Raw genomic sequence first — 21,198 nt, 5'->3', positions numbered from 1 at the left:
AAAAATAAAAAAAAAATGTACTTTTTAAGGAACATCAATCATCAGCAGGATCTCAATTAATGGATATTTTGCTAAATAAACACATTATTATGTTTACTAGCAGGTATTACTACAATTGCTATGACTGCACGTTACGTTAGTTAATCCTTTGGGCATCTTGTCACATAGGTAAGCCACTGGCGGATGTAAATTATGTGACATATTCCGTATTACGGACTTATCTGCTCTTGTCGGTAAGTACATGTATGTATACTTATTATGGCGTTATGTGTTTGCGAGCATTTGGAGTCGCGATAGCCGGGTGGTTAAGATGTCTTTTTTATAAGTACGTATAAAAGAGCTTTTTCATAAAGTATTTCATCTTTTCAAATGTTATCGTACTAGACGACTGTGATATTCAAATTATTAAAAAAATATTTACGAAGTTGTGAGTCCTAAGATTATGTATTACCTTTATTAACAGTATTAGTTCAGTTGCTTCTTTAATTATTTACATTTATTTGTTTTTTTGAGGAACCTCGGCGGACCCATACCCCGGGGCCCTATTGATGGGAAAAATAAAAATATTTTTATCCTTAAAAAAATGTTCTCGACATATTACCACAAGCCCTCTACCCCTGGGTCCTGAGTTCGAATCCCATGTGGGATAGTTGCCATATACTGACTGCTGCTTGGTAGTTTTTATCCGGATACTCCGGTTTTCCTCCACCAACAAACCTGTCACGTCCTAAGATGGCCCTGGCTGTTAATATGGCATTAAAATAATAAATCAGAATAACGTCCTATAAAAAAAGCAACGTGACGTTTGGTCTCAAACATACGACGTCAAAATCATTACGTATCCACAAGGGAGGTACATGTAACTCTGTAATATGCAAAAACGGAATATGAGTGATAAGATATCCCTCAGTGTTAGTTAACCAATGTCAAAGACAATACCAAACCAATCATAGGGTCAGTTTTATGTTTCGTTTCCCTTCATATATGCATAATCATCTACTAAAACAATGTAACTCAACAGAAATATTTGGCATGTTCATTGCATGACGTCATTAATGGCATTTATTTTCCTAAGAAATACATACCCCTTCGAAATGTTCTGATAACATCTTTATCAAAGGAGAATATAAGCTTCGAACTACATTTATTTGGCAATAATGAAATACAAAAGGTGATATAGACAATGTAAACTTAAACATGAAGTGGTAAGCAAAGCCCTGTATATATTTGTATACTTTCTCCACGAAAACTTGAAATTTATCATAGTAACTCATGTATTGTGAATAGAACGTGTGCTAGATACAGAAATATCACGTTGGATAAAATGAAGTCATAACACAATTAGAAAACAAAAGTTTTATTTAGAATTATAATATAATTTTTCATAGTTGAAACATAGGTGTACAATACTAATGCAAATCGTCATATAGATCATGATACAGACGCAGGTTATACATATTTCTCTCATATATATAATAACCCCCTAACACATGGCTGTTTTAGCACACATATTTAACATTAAACGCTTTGAAAATGGAACAGAGAGATTATGGTTGTTAATGTCTTATGTGCGGATAAAGTCACGCATACAAATCAATTGATATATATGTATATTGTACTTCAAAGCATAAAACCTGACTCTGATACTGTTTTCGATAAATCAACATAATGCGATTCTTGATATTTTAATGCGTGAAACGAAATTGTGCAATCTTTTCCTTCAAAATGATTTTTTCTTCTTTAAGATTATTTAGTCCATGACAAATATGATTTACCACTGTTTTTGAGTTACATCCTCACCACAATCCTAATTTATGATACGTGCCGTTGGGGGATTTTATAATACAACTGCAATCCGGGTTCAATGACCTTTGACCTGTTTTGATAAATGTCGCATATGACAAAGATCACGTGACAACCTGATGTGATTAAACAAACACACAAAATACATAGTTCCTAGCTACAATTATCTGCGAACATAACATTTATTAAGGCAATCCATCTCTATAGTTCTGTAACACTCACATATACAAATCATTTCATTCAAAAGTGGCAATAGTTGTTCTAATTAGTACCGTTTAAATTAAACGATCAAAATCTATATCATTCTTTACAACCGACACGATCCAACACAATCCTTAATGAATCATGTTATAGTTATAAACGCTTTTAATCTCTTCTATAATCACGGATGTTCATTTTTGTTAATCCAATTAGTGAACGTAGCTTCCCACATCTGACAAACTGGATTGATATCAATTGAATTATTTCAACATATCGTGAATACTCTATGCAGGTAAATCATTGGGAATAGTTTTAACTCCCTTATTTAGATATATTTGATTTCCTCATCGTTTACTAATAATAACCAATCTACAAATAATAAAGTTTTACTTTTCCGGCATAATAAGACGACACACAGACGTTTCTTTCAAACAGCTGGTTTGGTAAGTTAACTTTAGACATCGAATTATGACTTAAAATGATAACGACGCTGATGGAATAACCATTTCGTATTCCATGTGAACATTTCCGACTTTAGTATGAATATATTGTACTGTAATTATTGCAGGGTTTGATAATCACCTTTATAATCCTGGGCCGACTTCAGTCGCTGATTATGTAACCATATCCAGGACGATTTGGACTTTCTTTGTTAACATATTTTCGGTTGTAAACAAATGAATAAATAAATAAAAAATATCGATACACAGGTCAGTTGGGGATAACACTGCTGCTGACCGGACTTTACCAAATGTGTTTCATATGCGCATGCGTATATATTTGGAAGCAGTCTATTTATAAACAATGATATTTTAACGCCTTGTCGGCCTTGTAATGGTGATAAATCGACTCCAATAAAACATGAAATACTGTGATTACTCAAATACGATTCAATTAAAGACAACATGGTTTACGTATTTCAGAGAGAAACCGTGTGTTTGTGTAGCATATGGCAACGTGCTGAGTTGTTTAATATAGTGAAAAACAATTACTATAAAAACTGAATACGGAAATGTGGTAATATCGTGCAAGGAAGAAAATAGGTGGTGTTCTAGGATTAATCAGCAGTTCTGTTCAAATTAAAAACAAACAGACAAATATATTACATATACTCTCCTAAGCAAAATATGTTTTTAAAGAATGCATAAAATGTAAATGAAAGATACAATAAAATAACTAAACAATTAATGCTAGCGATATATCGTCTAGTCGTCGAGGACTTAAAGTCTGTCATAAGCAGAAACGAAACAGCAGAGAGCCCACATTTTGTTCTCAAAAGTTCCATACCAACAAAAAAGAGACATTAATAAAATAAATTGCATGAAATTACCGGTGTTGTGGCATAAGTATTGTTAAATTGACATAATTATGGTAATTAATTTGTATGTAGGAATGAATATATACAGACTTATAAAAAAAAATAAAAATGCTAAGAATAAACTTGTAATTTTGTATCCAATAAGCTAAGGTGCAAAAATAATCTTTCAGAAGACTTAAAATAATATCCAAGAGTAACAATTCAAACAATTGTAGCACACAGAAAAGTATATTGATAATGAAACAGAATGGCAAATTCTGTTATAAAACTAAATGGTAGACGTATACTCAAAATTCTATTGTAAATTAAGAAACGAAATCAAATAAAAAAAAAAACACAAAAAAAAACTGGAAAATAAAAGGCATAACAAGCATTAAAAATACAAAGAAAATATGTTAATGACAACATTTGGTCAAAATTACATCAATCGTGTTATATGTTATATGATGAAAATGCAGATCTATATACAGTGAGATTAATTCGTGTACCAAGCAATATTTGATAATGTTTGTGTGAGACTAGTGTCTCCCATGGGGATGTAACGCTTTGTAATCATCCACTGAAATGACGTCAGCCCGGGATAGCATCCGTCATTCCATCACCAATAGAAACAAAAGTCCGGCACAAACGTTATCATATATTGTGTGGTATGTGTATTCGTCCCTCTCAACGTGTAGAGTGCACATATTTTATCTGTTTTTTAACAGTTACATAAAATCTATTGTGCGAGAAGTGTACATCAAATAATCAATAATTATAAAACTTTTACCTAAGACCATCATTAAGGATTAAATTGATTAAACTAAATTGTTTAATTTTTGAAGATATAACACTGGATGGGTTTATAATGAGAGAACACTCCGAATTAAGTGGTCTAGCGTAATAACATAAACGCTATTCAAGCGGATCCTTGGATTCAATCTAGAGTCATGACATTTTTTTCAGGGACTCTTATTTCTAGGAAACCATTGCGCCGTTGTTCCAGCCAATCGGCGTTAAATATGGCGAAGTATTTTATAAGAGTTATGAAATTATAACGCAATTTTTAAGAAAATGAAACTTCTCGTTACAAACAAGATTGATTTTTTTTTATCTTTAAATTTTATATGTTGAAATTATAATTGCAGTACCGTCCACAAAACATGGAAAATGTGCTCTTGTATGTACATCTATTATATAAGTATAAATATCAGCACGAGCACTCACTAGACAGATCGATAAAGGATATAATATAATACACTTATATATAATTTCATAGTATCTATATAGATATATATCTTTATATATTTATCATACTTATTACAACTACAATATTTCATAAGGGACATCACATTAGTTCTATAATATCACAAACCGCGGTATTCAATTCAGAAACAAAATTACAATCCTGACTCTTAAAACTCAAGTCGCATATAGGATAACAACAGGACATACAGTTACATCAGTGTATATATGTTCCTGTAACTGTGTTCAAACCATTCAAAGTACTAATTGCGTTGTTGTCAAATCACATCGTTAACTCCGTGCTCAGTCCATATTGTTTGTCCATTTAGTTGTAGCCCATCCAATTGGATCACTGCTTACATTCTACTAAAGTCCCGATCCATTAAAGTGCTTGGAGCTTGTTACACTCGTCTATTAACTGAAGTCCAGTGTACTACATCAGTTCACATTCATTTCTATATAATTAACTATAGTTAACAAGTTGGATCACTTGTTACATTTCGATCAAGTGTCCGATCCAATTGGAGTGCTTGTAACTACAGTTCATCCAATCGCATTACCAGTTACATTCGGTCATTCAAATGAAAGCGATATCATAAGCTTATTTAACTCTAGTTTAACCAATCAGCTGGTGCGTGATTCATTTTAACTTGGGTGCTGACATCCATGTTGACACTGAACCACACAGGCTATATCGTCCATACTAACATCCGTAACCTTTCCTGACAGGAATATTCAAGCCAGAGTTTATAGGGACTAATCTAGAACCGTATGTCCTCAGCACAAATCGAAAATATATCAAATTGTCTCCATTTTCAACATTTCCAACCCCGTCATACTTATTCTGGATATAACCAACCGTGTTTTGGTGTCTGTAGATCAATCCTATCATCTGTAATCAACATACACAGAAAACGATGTCCTTCTATTACAACCGGTTAACAATTCTGAGTGTTATCCAACATAGCGGACACGCAAAGTCAATATTGCAAACAGATGTCAGAATATCTAAAAAGAGTAACGCTTAAACTTGGACAACGACATCCTTACTTAGACATGTATAGTATTCTGAATCAGTTGTACAGTTTCAGCATTAGACAGTCTTTTCTGTAGCTGCTCATTCGCATTTGTTGGCTATCTTTGAATCGTTAAATAAAAATATGCCGCGGTGTTTGTATCCCGTACTTATATATTTTCGATACATTGGTACAAAGAAAATCTCAGTTATTTTCCTTCCCTCTGCAATTTTTGCTACGGTGTTGTTACAGTGTTACATTCACCACTTGCTTGACTTATATCATAACATTATATCATTTTCTGTGAAGACTTTGCAGTTTTTACAACAATAATACCATGCTTCTGTTGAATACAAAATATCTTGGATTTTTTTAAATGATTAACACATACAATGTTTGGTGGTAGTGATTCATCGTATCGTTTGGTACTCCGTTCCTAAATTTAGATGTCACATGATGTGTGCTGCACCTCTATTTATATATATACCTTGGCTCCTAATTGGCTATTGTACATAAGATATGTATTTCCATTGGTTGAGTAGTGTCACATATTTCCGTAAATGGATAATAATTGTGGAATAAAATGATCAACCGATGTATCACAACAATAACGAACATGCTCATGGGAAGCACGCATATAACAAGTGTTTTCATTGGTTGGCTGTTCTCCAACGTCTGATTTCATTGGTGGATTTAAATGATGCTCTCCTTGTCTTGGTTAGGCGCGGCCCGTTCTCCAACAAGCCAGTAGGTGATTACAGTACCTTTACCCTGTAAAATAACAAAGACAGAAATGGAGGGACTGTTTTACAATCAGGTACTGGATCCAATTACTCAAAACAAAATGCAGACTTTTGTAGAAACTGAAGATTTTGTCTCCTTACGTAACGTAGGTCGTTTTTGAGCTGGTAAAGGCGTTGGTAGCCAATGATAATTTTCGTTACAAGCTAGACTGATTCCTTATTGTATATCTTATGAACACCAAGACGAGTTGTTTTGAAATCTACACTCTGATTTGTGGGGTGTTGTGGGGTGCCTTAACATCATACTAATTATCTAAACTCTATGGAATCTATGGGCATCGTTACGTTATAGTATATCAGAGACATAACCGAGAGTTACGCCATTTTTGTCATGTTAGGACATTATGACATGTTAGGACATTATGACATGTTAGGACATTATGTCATGTTAGGAGATTATGACATCGGGCTTTACACTTATAGAATTGATCGTTACAAGGCAGAGCGGTATGTATCGAATAAATGTGGGATCATCGAATGTATATAATCCATTACCACTGAGTAATGTTCATTGATCAAATAGTGTGTCGGTCCTTATATACAATGTAATATATCGAATCTGATTCTAACGTCCATTACAAATCGATCGTTTGACAACACTCATTAACAGAAATATATGAAAATATCAAATTACGAGTACATTGAATGATGGACAATTATCACCAACAAAGCATACCTTCATTTCTACTGGTCCACGTAACTCCAGCTCAAACGTGTTGAAGGTATCCAAAACTTCCTTTGTGTTAGGACTAACGTGTATTCTTAATGCTGTGAAAACATACAAAACAAGTTACAGTGAGGAGGTCGAAAATAGTTATACAATTTTACAAGTTAACGAAATAATTAACAGGAAATACTATTTGCGTCGCATTTCAGAGCCGAATAGCGTTGATAAATTTACAATACTAGCGTGCAGTTTCATGAACATTCCTAAAATTTAAGGAATCACTTAATTTCAAATTCTACATAGACAAGCATTGCATATTTTAAGGCAGGCTCTTGAACGTAAGATTTCCCTTTGACCGTTTTATGTCGTAGATTGTTAAATTTAGACCACCGTGTGGGGAGGGGATGAACATAACGCAAACTAGAGTTTTTAATACTACGTATGCTACATCATTTTGGCGTGAACCCAAACATAAAGAAACATCGATGTCTAAACCCAACTTTCTCTGGATCGCCTGAGCGAGATACCACCAAATAAACATAAGGTCTGAACATCCTACTTACGTAGGCCATTGGACTCCATTCTGGACGTCGTGTTGACTGTATCCCCAAACAGACAATACCGGGGCATCTTTAGACCGACCACGCCGGCTACCACGGGACCTAATAATCATAGGAGTTGTTAGTAAAAAAAACATTGTCACCAAACATATGTACAAAACTAAGGACAAGACAAGAAGTTAATCTATAACATAATCCCGTATAGGAGTTCTGTATTTGTCATTTGTCTTATATGATCTGGAGCGATTCCTTATAGAGTAGCAATTCATTGTGACATCATGGCTTGACATCGGTAAATTATGACTAAAATCAGAATACTAATATGTTATGAGAAGTTTTACTGTACCTGTATGGATGCCGATACGGAGTTTGAGCTGTTCGTTTGGTCGATGACGTATTTTGAAAGACAGCGTAGCATTCAGTAACGATATTGACATCCGGGCAATCTCACGAGCGTGTAGATTTCCATTCCTTACGGGCAGTCCCGATACTACCATATAAGCATCACCTATTGTTTCAACCTGGATGAAAAAGAGGGACAATAGTTAAATTCATTAACAAACGAAACTTAATAGCGTTTACATTCTTCATAGATATAATTGATTCTTGGTTTGATATCTTAAATAATGATATTTATGAAAAAAGTCGAAATGAAAACTTCATATCAATTTTCAAATTACTGAATTATCTTACTACCTAATGTTATGGTGTCAGTAGTGGAAGTTTGACCTTCATTTAGGTCGAATCACCTGCCCAAACGTTTTATTATGAGCTGAGTATTAAGATTAGTTTTTTCGTTGTACACATTCGTTCTTTGTAGTTGTGAAACCACGAATATAAGAAAACAACGAATCCGCATTGATAGTTTTTGCTGGTAGTATTCCTCATTCGTATAACATTAAAAAGTCTACCCACGAAATTATTAAAGTCTCAAACCACGAAAGGATGAACCCTATAGTATGTATTGTCAACTAACTATAGACAAATCATACATACCTTATATACATCAAAGTTTTCTATAACAGAGTCAAATGCAGTGTATAGGTCATTCAGCAAGGCTACAACCTGTGCAAAAATGATAGAAAACATACATCTTTATTATCTACAACCTGGGTAAAAAATAGAAAATATATAACGTTGTTATCTACAATCTGAGTAAATTAAAGCGAATATAATTTTTTTCTACAATTTAAAAAACTTGAAAATAACATCATACCATAGAAAAAAATGTATCATCTTCGATGATGTATGACAAGACTAATTTAAATAAGGATTTCGACTGTGGAATGATAAATTAGTTGTTACTGTAATCCAGCTCTGTTCAAGTGCATTTAGAAGGTTTTTTTATCGCAGATTATAATGGTATTAACAAATATATATACAGTACAACATATGGAATATGAAAACGTGTGTAGTTTATCAATGTTAATTTCCTACCTGCATGGGGGTCGACTCTGAGGACATCGCTGTGAATCCACAAATATCACTGAAGTAAATAGTCACACAATTATAGGTTTCTGCATGGATTGTCTCCCCTCTCATCAACTGCCCAGCGACAGACCTGTAAGAGAAAATTTCGATAACGTCAAAGACAATATGTATGGAAATAATAGGAAAAAGTATATTTATTTTACCGCATCCTAACCATATCGCTGCATATTTCTGTATAGCCTTTTCATATTCTATGGCGGCTGTAGGTAGATATCGCAAGCTCATCTGAAACACTGGTTGAATTATAACCCGAATTGTTGCGTTGATTGTGTAGCAGTTCGACTTATATTGAAATGTCGATTTATCGTATTATGACTAGATTCGTTAAAGCCAAACGCGATACTCTAGCTCAACTTTCCACGATGATTATGTCGACAAGTTGCTTTAAATCTCACCTTGCTGACACAAATATCCCAATACATCATGCTATTGCACGACTGGTCATAATTACCTCTTCAGGAAAAGCTAATGTAAGTCGACCAGAACTGAAGGCAGAAATATGCCACCGTATTCTCTAAGTACGTACTACCACAATGATAGGTTAAAGGTCATCATTCTGAGTTCAGTTTAACATTTGCAGCCTCATGCCAACACATTGGAGATTTTAACGAGAGCGTGTTAAATATATATGAAGTGATCAGGTTCTCTATGTATATGTTTATTTTTTGTATATTATATAACTTTACTGAAAATATCTCAATGATCAAAGGTAAATCAGAACGCTGGTTTGGTTTTTAAAATCAAAATGGTCAATCTCTTAAACATGACTAAAGTGGAATTTACTGGACACATATCATTTAAAATACTAAACGAACACCCACAGGGGAATTCAAACATAACAAAACAAAAATAGAATGGAATTCGTTGAGATCATTCATCACATATACTAGTCATTGGACGGTGATATATGCTATTAAAAAGGTGTGGGTTTTAATGAAAAAAATCGGTCTGCAGATAAAATAAACCCACAACACGTTATGATAATAATTCCGCTCTTATCATTTTTATGGCTTAATATTTAGCATAAACACTCATTGGGGGCTAACAATGCAGAAGAACTTCAAATGTTTGCTAAGAAAATATTATTACGTCTTCCTGAAAATAGGGTAGTATGCTGGGATGAACTGTAGCTGTCGTGTCGAGAATACAATGAAGTCGAATCTGTTCTTATATCAGGATTCTCTACAACATTATAAATTCACCTATTTGGAAGGAAACTATAAATAGAATCGATGTCATTCGAGTCTATATATGGACATACACCACCTTAACCACAAACTACCAATTACAAGCACGAGATGTCTGGTATAAATTAGATCCGGATCAATATTCCCCAGAACTGCCAGTGGAAGGAATTCACTGCATGTGTTGTGCTGACGCTGTTTTATAGCACAGACTTGAGAAAAGGAACGATCTACTTCCTTGATGGTAAGGGTAATATCTCCCGTGATCAAATATATGTTTAGCTAGCCTCCAGGTAACAATGTATTGTTCTCTCGTCATTTACATTAAAAATAAATTAATTTATTCCCTTTTACCGACTTTAGAGATCGTTTCTCGCCGTGGCTCGTCAGGACCAGCAGATCTTTCGGCTTTTCCCAAACCTATGAATGATTATCCCTAATGTTTAGGGGCAAATCTTGAACGCGTAATGATAAGGAATACTGTTCTTCATCACAATTGTTGATAACATAGCGTGGCATGATTAGTTTAGCATCCCATCCTAATAACAGCAAATTAATTTAGGGTCGTGCTAGGTAGGTTGAAATGGTAGGGGAAAGCGATAGTACTTGGCGAAATATCATCGACCATCGGTCAGTACCTGTCCCACACGGGATTCGAACTCGCGATTCAGAAGTGGAGGACTTGTGGTAATATGTTGTAAGATGTAAACCACTCGGCCATGGCGGCCCTTGATGCTATAAACGTAGTGTACACTAAGAAAACGCCGCATGAATTGATGACATTCGTATGATTAACTAGCGCGTTTGAACTGTCTAATATCTTCTCTTGTGCTGTAGAGTTATATTTTCACTAGTCACCAAGGGATGTAAACCTTGGGATATTTGTCGGTATGAAATATTTTTTTTATTTTTAATTACAATCACGTCATACTCATCTGTTGCTTGAAAACGAATCATTCCATGTTTTTTCCCTTTGAATACAGCATATTACCCTTCGCCCAGGGAATTATCATCATTGGTCTATTTAGACATAATTGATGTTTATAAATATAATGTTTCAATTTATATTATTACAATATCTAACAAGCAGCCAATTGTCACTGTTATTGGAAAAAATCGACGTTTCTTATTGCTGCCACTTTTCAGTAATGCTTGTCTCTCTTCAATCAATTAAACCTGATACAAAGTTTGATTATCGATTAAGGAAACTACACTGTAGTGAAAAGCTTCACATCAGACTGAAGTTGTAGGAAGAACGTGAAATAACAGCAGACTACTTCAGTCTGGTTATAAACTTATCTGGTTAACCAGGGAGGCACCATCTATCATAATAGTCGGATAGTTAGCCACGCCCGCAATCGGATTAAGATCCGTATAACCACTCAATTCAATAGAGGATCTGACAACATTCCATAACGGGTCAAATTCGGATGACCTTTGTAGCATCTGTATAACAGATCAAATGCTTTTAACACACCTTACTACATCAATGAAAATGCCATTTCGTACTAGTGTACACATACAATAGATATGTTGTATTCGTTGGGCGATATGACTACGTACATGAATTTCATTCTGATAGATCTTTGAAACTATTTCGTCTCAAGACAAGATTCTGGTAGCAGCAATTTGATTGGCCATTCCCAAAGGTCACCAGAACGTTACCCGTAATGTAATTTTGTCAGTTCCTCTCATCAAAAGTAGTGATAATACGGATCTTTATTTCAATTCGATTGCCACGCGCAGTGCTCGAACACATACACATGTATAGGCACACATACACATGCACTGGCACACATATACGTGTATTTGCATACATACACGTGCATTTGCACACATACACATGCACTCGCATACACACACGTACTTTCCGACACATGCAAGTGAGCTCTCACACATACACGTGCATTCGCACACATACATATGTACTCGCACACACATACACACCTACGCATTCACTGTCGGAGTAAATGTCGGTTATCACGGATATGGTTCAATTTTATTGAGAAATCAACTTAATTGAATATTTTTCAATAACAAGAAATAATCAGAATGCTGTATATATAAATATATAAACCGAAATGAAAACAAGGAATGTCATAGGAGGAGCTTTTAAATGTAAGAATATTCTTTACAGATTATATGGTAAATGCAAACACTGGTCTTACTTGGGTAACATCATATACAGCAGGTCCTCTGCCTTTTTCTTCTGTTCTAAGTAGTCGGATGTACGCTCCTCCACCAACGCCTCCAGGTTGTTGGCGTACTGCTCCATACGGGACAGCAGATTGTCCAGGATGTTTCCCTTATCTCCGTCCCTGTAACGTTGACACAAAATAAATAACAACATGTTTCAGCCACGCTCTAGTCTGGCAACCAGTCCCTAAGTTTTGATACTATATTTCCACCTCCTAGTTTGGAATGTAGACTCAGATGGCTATCACTGCGCCAGACGGTAAAATAACGAAATTTATCTCCGCTGTTGAAATAGATTACACAATATATATTTTTGGGGGTTGTAAACTCATCTTAGGCCATCGATATATTAAAGTCTATTGTTTTTTTTTATGTTTTGCCTCGGAAAGGTAGTGTGACTTAAAGCCTATACTCATCTATATTAAATGATATTGCGACGTTATTAAATTGTAGTCTGAATTGCATATCACAGAGTTATCTACCCTCGCAGGTAGGTATTGATTGTGACGTCATGTGTTTGCGAACGCAACGTCATACTTTTCGGCGAAAAACGACGTTACCTGCGCCCACAAAATAATGACGTCACAATGAATACCTACAAACGAGGGAGCTAACTATGTAATATAGAAGACGGAATTTATGTTAGAAGTGTACTTATATATGGAAGCTCTTCTCGGCGGAAATTGAAGTATGTTTCCGAAATGTGAGTATCACCAGCTCGAAAGAAAGAATATTTGTCTCAAGTATACTCAAGTTTCATCTTTAGGAAATTACATTTGGTTTGAATGACATCTACGGGTAGTATTGATGTTGTTGATGGGTCCAGTAACCGGATGCAGGTAATGACAACCATGGAATATTCATTTTAGTATCGATTGTCTATCTTCTTTTGTAGAATAACCCCACTGCTAGCATCGGATTACAATTTTAAAATGGAATTACGCAAACATAGTGCGGATGCTAAATTATAAGAACTCTAAGTTGATAAGAACTTAAGGGAAAAAAACCTGAAAAACCCCGATTCTACATGGAATCGAGAATGGTAGCCTACAAGCACACTACTAGATACCAAGGCCTTGAGAAAAGCTTATTTCACTTGCAGCATATAACCATTCACATCAAACGTAGTAGCTATCTCAATTAGATATGTACTAATATCCTCGCGTTTGAGGTGGCGAATTGCTTTTTATTGAATTTCTCAAGTCTGTGTAATACACATTAAGTCCATCGGTAATACTCCATGCATTGTAATCATTTGAATGATTACCCGAATAGCGAAAATGACGTTGATATGTGTTACTAGAAAGTGAGTAGATCTCTAGGTCACATAGACAAAACGTGCTACATGTAAGTTTGAGTATTAGTGATATGGTCTAGTAGCTACAGTCAGTTAAATTAGGCTCCGTGTTCAGCATAGACGGAGAGGGACAATGAAATCGCCTGTTGTCACAAAATAATTTCGCGATATGTATCAGAGAACAAAAGGAATAACCGTGAAAGTAAATGAATACTATATACAGTATACTGTATAAATTTATCTTTATCAGTATTCCTCAGGCGACAGACATGTTTATATTATATAAATATATGATATAGAGAAATTCAATAAAAAAACTTCAACAAAAGTAGATTTTCATATATAAAATACACAGTGAAGCCTTGCACGTCTACTGGATCACAAATGATACTTTAATGTATTGATTCATCTTTTGTGTTCGTATACTTAAATTGCCGCAAGGAAAAGACAACTCTATCGATTCAAGGTTCTATTAACGCATTGGTGTGTACCCTTTGAAGATTATCACATAGCATTTGTTCTACAGTTTTTTTATTCCCATTGTCTTAGGCAATTGTTGACACAATTTGAATCGTGATAAGTTGCTTATAATTAATGACCTTACGCGTTTTAAATGTAGCGTATATGTAATGGTTCATATGCTTCGAAATACGACAGGCCAAGATAGAATGAACAACCGTTACAAACCCTTAGTCAATCTATCATGCTTCTTAAACTGATTTGAAGAACCTATCTCTCAATAAATAAATAAATGAACTATTTTGACGATATAAGACAACGAAATCTTAATTAATATATTTTGATTTAAATGTCCAATCAAACCTTTAATTAAGTTGCCTATATCACAATGAACTACGACTGTTTTACACTAGCTACACAGAATTAGATGGCCAATTCGTATAGTAACTGGGTCCATATATACGTGTATATTTCTAGCTGTAATGCTTTTATCAGATAGATTCACAATCTCAATCTGTCTTGATCTCATTCCATGTTACCCATGGTGCCATGGAGGCGTATTTCATGCCCTTTCGGAGAAATGAAATCGTGATTTGGAAGTTTGCCACTAATTGGTGACATCTTTTGTAAGACTTTAGAGTATTTTACTACATAGGCTGTTGTATAGGACAACCTAATCATAGTTATCATGAGTACATCACGTGACAGAGTGTTGGTTAAAAATTGTATGGATATGACCTCGTTTTCGTCTCGGACAATAGTTCATCCCTCGCTAATACTCTGGGGCAATAGTGTCTTCTCAACCTGGCTATGGTAGAGAGATAGTGTCACATTGGTAGTATGTTGATTAAAAATGGTGTGTTGAATTTCAAACACATCTTCAGCCGTACAATAGATAAAGAAAACATGTAAGATGTTACAAAAGGATTTCAGTAACATTGTCGTTATGCTATTAGTATTAAAATCTCGCAATAATGCAGGTTTGAAGGGCTCTGACGGTCCATGGTATAGCTTTAAATGCGATAACTGGTCAAATTCTAATTATCCTGACAATGAGACGAAATGAGTATCAAACTTGTTCTGTGCCGTCGTAGTATACGGAGATAGTCCTATGCAACGTTCGTAGTTTCTGTGGAGATTTGACACACCAATCTATACATTTGTGCACCAGGACTAAGACATATCCTTTATGAAAACGTTAAAAATGAAAAAAAAGACAAAAAATAAATAGGCAGAAATCAAAAGCAATCCTTTTGTTTGAAGATACCACTACTAAAGTGAATGTGAAATACACTGAGCTTGTAATTTCATTGATTAAATGGAACTAATCAAGACAGACTCCTTTATGCTGTAGTTGCCCTTATTATCATGTTAACGTATTTATACCCAGATATTCATTTCTTGATTAATGTATTAATCGGTGCTTCTGTCTTAGTAAACCATTTGAAAACGATCTTCAAAAGAAAACCCATTATCCTTCCTAAAAGGTAATTTCATTTTATTACTTTGATAAATCGATTAATTCAAAAGAATGCCTTTAATGTTTTTTATGCAATCTTGAATATAGTAAAGGTAGCTTCGAAGATTAATACAGTCTCATAGGGATATGTCAAATAGACAGCGCTATCTAACGGGAGTGATATACATTGGCTGGTCAACACGATGAATGTAACTAATGAATTTGTATGACAGACCAATGTTTGATACTTTCTGCTAATTCTAAAAAAAAACAATGAAAAAATGCACTTGTTTTCGAATATGTTCATACCATCAACGTCGTTATGTATCAAATTTGATGACGTCATCAACACGCTGCGATGACGTCTCGTGAATTGACGACAGACTTCTGCACACGTTTGTCTGTCTAACGACCATCAGTATGTAATCGCCTGGCGTTGTTTGTGTGTTCGTTTTACTTATTTGATAGTTATTGTCTTTGTAACACCTGTCCATATTACCCACAACAACGTAAAACTCTAACGAAATGCAATTAAACAATACCAAGCATTCTATTTTCGTCTTGGCCCTGGTGACAAACAAAACACGCCTAATTGGAGAACATAAAATACGATGGCAACATTACGAGGAAGTCTGGAGTCTCACAACTCGGCATAACGAATATTGATTTTTCCTTTATAACGTTAGCCATAAAGACACAGGATTAATTAATAAAAGAACCCCTGTAACGGCATGGGCCGTCGTTATACAGAGATAAACTGGAATACTATACTGTAATCTAACGGTATGAGCCATCGTTATACAGAGCTGAAGTGGAATACTGTATTGTAATCTAACAGTATGAGCCGCCGTTATACAGAGATGAACTGGAAAACTATACTGTAATCTAACGGTATTGGCCGTCGTTATACAGAGATGAACTGATATACTATACTGTAATATAACAGTATGGTCCGTCGTTATACAGAAATGTACTGGAATACTGTACTGTAATATAACGGTATGGGCCGTCGTTATACAGAGATGAACTGATATACTATACTGTAATAAAACGGTATGGGCCGTCGTTATACAGAGATGAACTGGAATACTATATTGTAATATGACGGTATGGTCCGTCGTTATACAGAGATGAACTGGGATACTATACTGTAATATAACGGTATGGGCCGTCGTTATACAGAGATGAACTGGAATACTATACTGTAATGTAACGGTATGGGCCGTCGTTATACAGAGATGAACTGGAATACTATACTGTAATAAAACGGTATGGGCCGTCGTTATACAGAGATGAACTGATATACTATACTGTAATAAAACGGTATGGGCCGTCGTTATACAGAGATGAACTGGAATACTATATTGTAATATAACGGTATGGTACGTCGTTATACAGAGATGAACTGGGATACTATACTGTAATATAACGGTATGGGCCGTCCTTATACAGAGATGAACTGGGATACTATACTGTAATCTAACCCATATTAACAGCGACGTTATTTCGCTTTTGAGTCAAAAAAGGCTATATTTTACCTGTAATTTATTCTCTGATTCGTGATATCGCCCAGGAAATATGCAAAACTTAATCACCAGCGAAAATATAATTAGTATGAAAACACTGATTACACATCGATTGTGAGCAGTAAGAGGTGTATTTTTGTTTACTATCTTCTATTCTACGACAACCATTATTTGCACACAAAAGTTTCTTTTTCTACGACACTTTCTACTAATCCCCGATATTGCAGTCCATACTATGACCGCTGCGATATTTAACCTTTGAAAGCACTATAGGAAAACTGAAGATTGTGTATGGGACATGAGAAGAACAAGTATAATATTCAAACAACCGTTCAATGTACACCGTGGTTGACTGTGTGGCTTTGAAGATTGGCGGCGCCCCTGTATCTCTTTGACTAGTGTTTTTTTTCCATATTGTCAATTTTGCTCTGACACATTCCAGAGGCGGATATAAGGACAGTGACAGTAACCCCTCGTATTAATTAAATGGCGTGGTGTTAATATGACATATAAAAATGATGTCTACATTGGATGGATATATTACAAAAATAAAAAAATAATATCTTTTAATGATTATTTCTGTATATGCATTATACCAGACAATCTTTTGTTTATGAAACATTGCGAACATATTCAGTATTTCATATTACAGAGTTAATTCTGATTGTGACGTCATTTTGTTGCGAGCGAAATTCACCTCATTTACTGCAAAAAGTATGACGTTACGCATGCAAATTTATTGTGTCACAATCAACAAGGGGGAGATAATTCCATGATATGTAGATTTATTATACAATCTAATGTAATGGTTGCGTGACTCACTTGTTTAGTTTCCGAATGATGGACTTGAGGGCCTGAAAGTCCGGTCGTTCCATTGGATCTTCTGACCAGCATTTACGGATGACTTCGGCCAGCTCGTCACATGGACAGTCCGCTTCCTCTAGGGTGGGCCGGAAGTACGGCTTCAGACCATTCTTTACCTTCTGGTGGATTTCTACAACGGAAATGATAAAGTCATCAAAATATGCAAACTTTATGTTTCGTCAATATATTGTATTTGAAGAATGGATGATAAACGAAACAGATACTGATTTAAAGTATAACTTGATATGATTATGAGTTTGAGTCTAGCATCATTATACTCAATTGGAATCAACAAGTTCTATCATTCCTCCCAATGTGTCGCTTTCCTGTATACAGAAAAGGGTAGCTTCTGGCATGGATTGCATTGAGTTTCAGCCGTTTAAATAAGTTTCAAGTGTGATGTTTGTTATAATAAACTATCTTGTTTTCTCCGTATGTAACAACATGTACAACCCGGAGTTAAAACATCTGAATAACGGTAGACTCAGTATTTCCTTATTACGTTGGACATCAATTCAATCACTCAAATTCCTTTTCTTTATTTACCAACGTTGATTCAAAAGATGCTGTAAGAAACACAATATAAAATACGGAATAATATACAAAGATGTATTCTCAAAGCAAGTGGCATATCGCGATGCACAGATGCAAAGATCAGTTTAAGTAATAAACCTTAATAACCTGAACGGTAAGTGCAGGTAAGGTAATGGATGGGGAATGTACCATATAATGCATTTCTTAATAGAGGTACTGGAGTCCAGCAAGGGTACTAAACAAACAAGAGACATGCACACATACACAAAGCACCAGATACAGTTATATGCTAAAAGAATAGGTATTGTCGCGTGCTAGGGAGTACAGTACTCATCGCCATGTTATCCCGTATATCAACAACTAAACCATCTTAACAAATGTCTGCAGTGTATATCTAATCCATTACGCTTGATAGCTTTACATACTGAGATCGGCCATGTGGTGTATATTCATTAAAACGTTTCAAATATGGTTCCCTAAAGATTTGCATTTTATTTCGCAGTTTAGTAAATATCATGTACGCTTGTTTTTAGATATATTTACAGTGTAATTGCTTTTAAAACGAAGATATTTATTAAATGAATAATATACACATTTTAAATTGAAAAATTAATAACGCTAACATTTTGAAAAGAAGGATGTTTTGAAACGGGGACAATTTTAAAATGAAGAGCATTTTAAACATATACTTGAATAGATATTGATTGTGGCGTCATTATTTCACGAAAAAAAATTCTCTGAGAAATATGACGTGGGAATCATTAAAAAGAATCACTTTACTACCCAAAAGGGTAGATAACTCGGGGCAGAACAAGGACCATCCTAATAGAAGGTGTCATCGTGTTTGGTATCGCCGTAAGGCGCATAAATGTTTCCATTAGCAGTGAAAACTGTTAAGGTTACCAAGAACGAAAACATAGCATAGTTACAAATCAAATCATAAAATAGAAACTGTCTGGCAGAAACCAATATGTTGTTATTGTCATATCTATTAGTTATACCTATACAGATACTAAACAATAGCTGTGGAATTAATTACTCTACCTAAACATGTATCCACTAAATATTGTTATAGCCTTTATACTTTGTTCAGATCAATAATTGGAAATTAGAATAGCTTAAGAAAATGTTGAATCACCATAGGGCAATTTCCACTAACCTCCATAGAAATAATCTCACATTCAAAAATACAAACTGATTAAATCTTACATCATTTCATAATAACCTCCTTTAAAAAGATATACTTACTTCATATCGCGAAATAATGATTTTCTCATTCGTATGTAGTTACGTTAGAATACATATATTTGTACAATTTATACAACAATTATACATACAAAGACACTAAGATGACGATACAAACTGATGTGTACAAGTAATAATAACAAAGAGCCAACATACATTGTATGTTCAGCTCATCAATACATAGAGGACATCAGCAGTCACAAACAAAAATATTCAGAAATCAGTACTTATACAGATAAACAAACCATGTACCTGGGTCTTGTCCTTTGTCGCTATTGTCTATATCCATTTGATTGTTATTTAGAGCCATGCTTGCTTACAAATTACACATGTAGTAAACAAAACCAGACAATCACTGACGCATAAACTATCCGGAAGTAGGTGGTGGAATATCTCGGATTTCAGATATAAAGGGACGCAATACCCTGGATCACATATGACTTGCTTGTGGACTTATGTGGGGCATAATGCCTCCGGAATATAGACGTTGGAATATCACCGACGTAAAGGAATGAGATGTTCCGGATTACATATGACCAGTTTGTGGACTTGTGAGGCGCAATCTGTCGAAGACTCCGGATTCCTGGGAGTCACGTCAAAATCATGAAGATCGATGACAGAAATCCACATATGAAGACTTCAATAGACACAAAGATGCATGTATCACGTGATAATTTGAGGCATACGAGATCACGTGACAACTTCGGTAATGTTGTCAAATATATATATTCGCTGAAACTGATAGTCAATGACAAAATATTCTTCGGTGTGTTTAGAATGCTTGTCATGCAATGCTGCTGCGAAAATGTCATGTGATCAACCTTAAAGATTTTGTAAGGATTACTTAGGATGCTCAGCACGTGAAGTAACTGATTGGAGCGTTTTGTCCTACAGAGATATTTCAATGAATTTCTGTCATAATCCAATATTGTTATCGGTATGTCAAGCTGACATCATGAAATTAGATCAGCTCGTTTTAATAATGTTTAAGCAGCCACAATGGACTTAGTTGATTAGCCTCTTTACGAATTTCGATCGATAGCCTAAGTAAAGTATGCAGCTATTCAACCCGTTATCGGTAAATTTGTTTCTTAATTTTGACCAGAAATCAGCTATATTATATAACACAACGAGATTAGGCTTTCAGTCGTTCTATCCTTTTACTATTCTTTCTGTCTGTATCGGTGTCCTATTGATAGATAAGGAGGAGGAACGAATATGAATGAGATGGTGGATAAAGCGTCAAGTATACAGAGCACAGAGGGACTTAATTGCAGATTTTCAATTTCGTGGATTCGGTAACAAATACATTAAGGATATAGTGTATGTTCTAGTGCTCGTGAATCCTTTT

The 21,198-nt window shown here is 34.9% G+C and overlaps 1 protein-coding gene across 7 annotated transcripts in view; it reads right to left on the bottom strand.

Moving 5' to 3' along the window:
• Window positions 1-1,341: 1,341 nt before the first annotated feature.
• LOC138305523 (atrial natriuretic peptide receptor 1-like) overlaps window positions 1,342-21,198 on the bottom strand; it is a 337,291-nt gene continuing 317,434 nt past the window's right edge. For all 7 annotated transcript variants that reach the window (XM_069245785.1, XM_069245783.1, XM_069245780.1 and 4 more), the window contains 8 exons: window positions 18,027-18,198; window positions 12,436-12,585; window positions 9,030-9,153; window positions 8,589-8,657; window positions 7,939-8,113; window positions 7,596-7,694; window positions 7,042-7,133; window positions 1,342-6,333 (listed from right to left, as the gene is read on the bottom strand). In XM_069245785.1, coding sequence (XP_069101886.1) covers window positions 6,256-6,333; window positions 7,042-7,133; window positions 7,596-7,694; window positions 7,939-8,113; window positions 8,589-8,657; window positions 9,030-9,153; window positions 12,436-12,585; window positions 18,027-18,198 — 959 coding nt within the window. In that variant the 3' untranslated portion in view covers window positions 1,342-6,255. The remainder of the gene's footprint in view (window positions 6,334-7,041; window positions 7,134-7,595; window positions 7,695-7,938; window positions 8,114-8,588; window positions 8,658-9,029; window positions 9,154-12,435; window positions 12,586-18,026; window positions 18,199-21,198) is intronic.

The sequence above is a fragment of the Argopecten irradians genome, chromosome 13 (assembly GCF_041381155.1).
Source record: "Argopecten irradians isolate NY chromosome 13, Ai_NY, whole genome shotgun sequence".
NCBI lineage: Eukaryota > Metazoa > Mollusca > Bivalvia > Pectinida > Pectinidae > Argopecten > Argopecten irradians.
The sequence above is the reverse complement of the archived record's forward strand: the minus strand, read 5'-3'. Positions and strand labels throughout refer to the sequence as shown.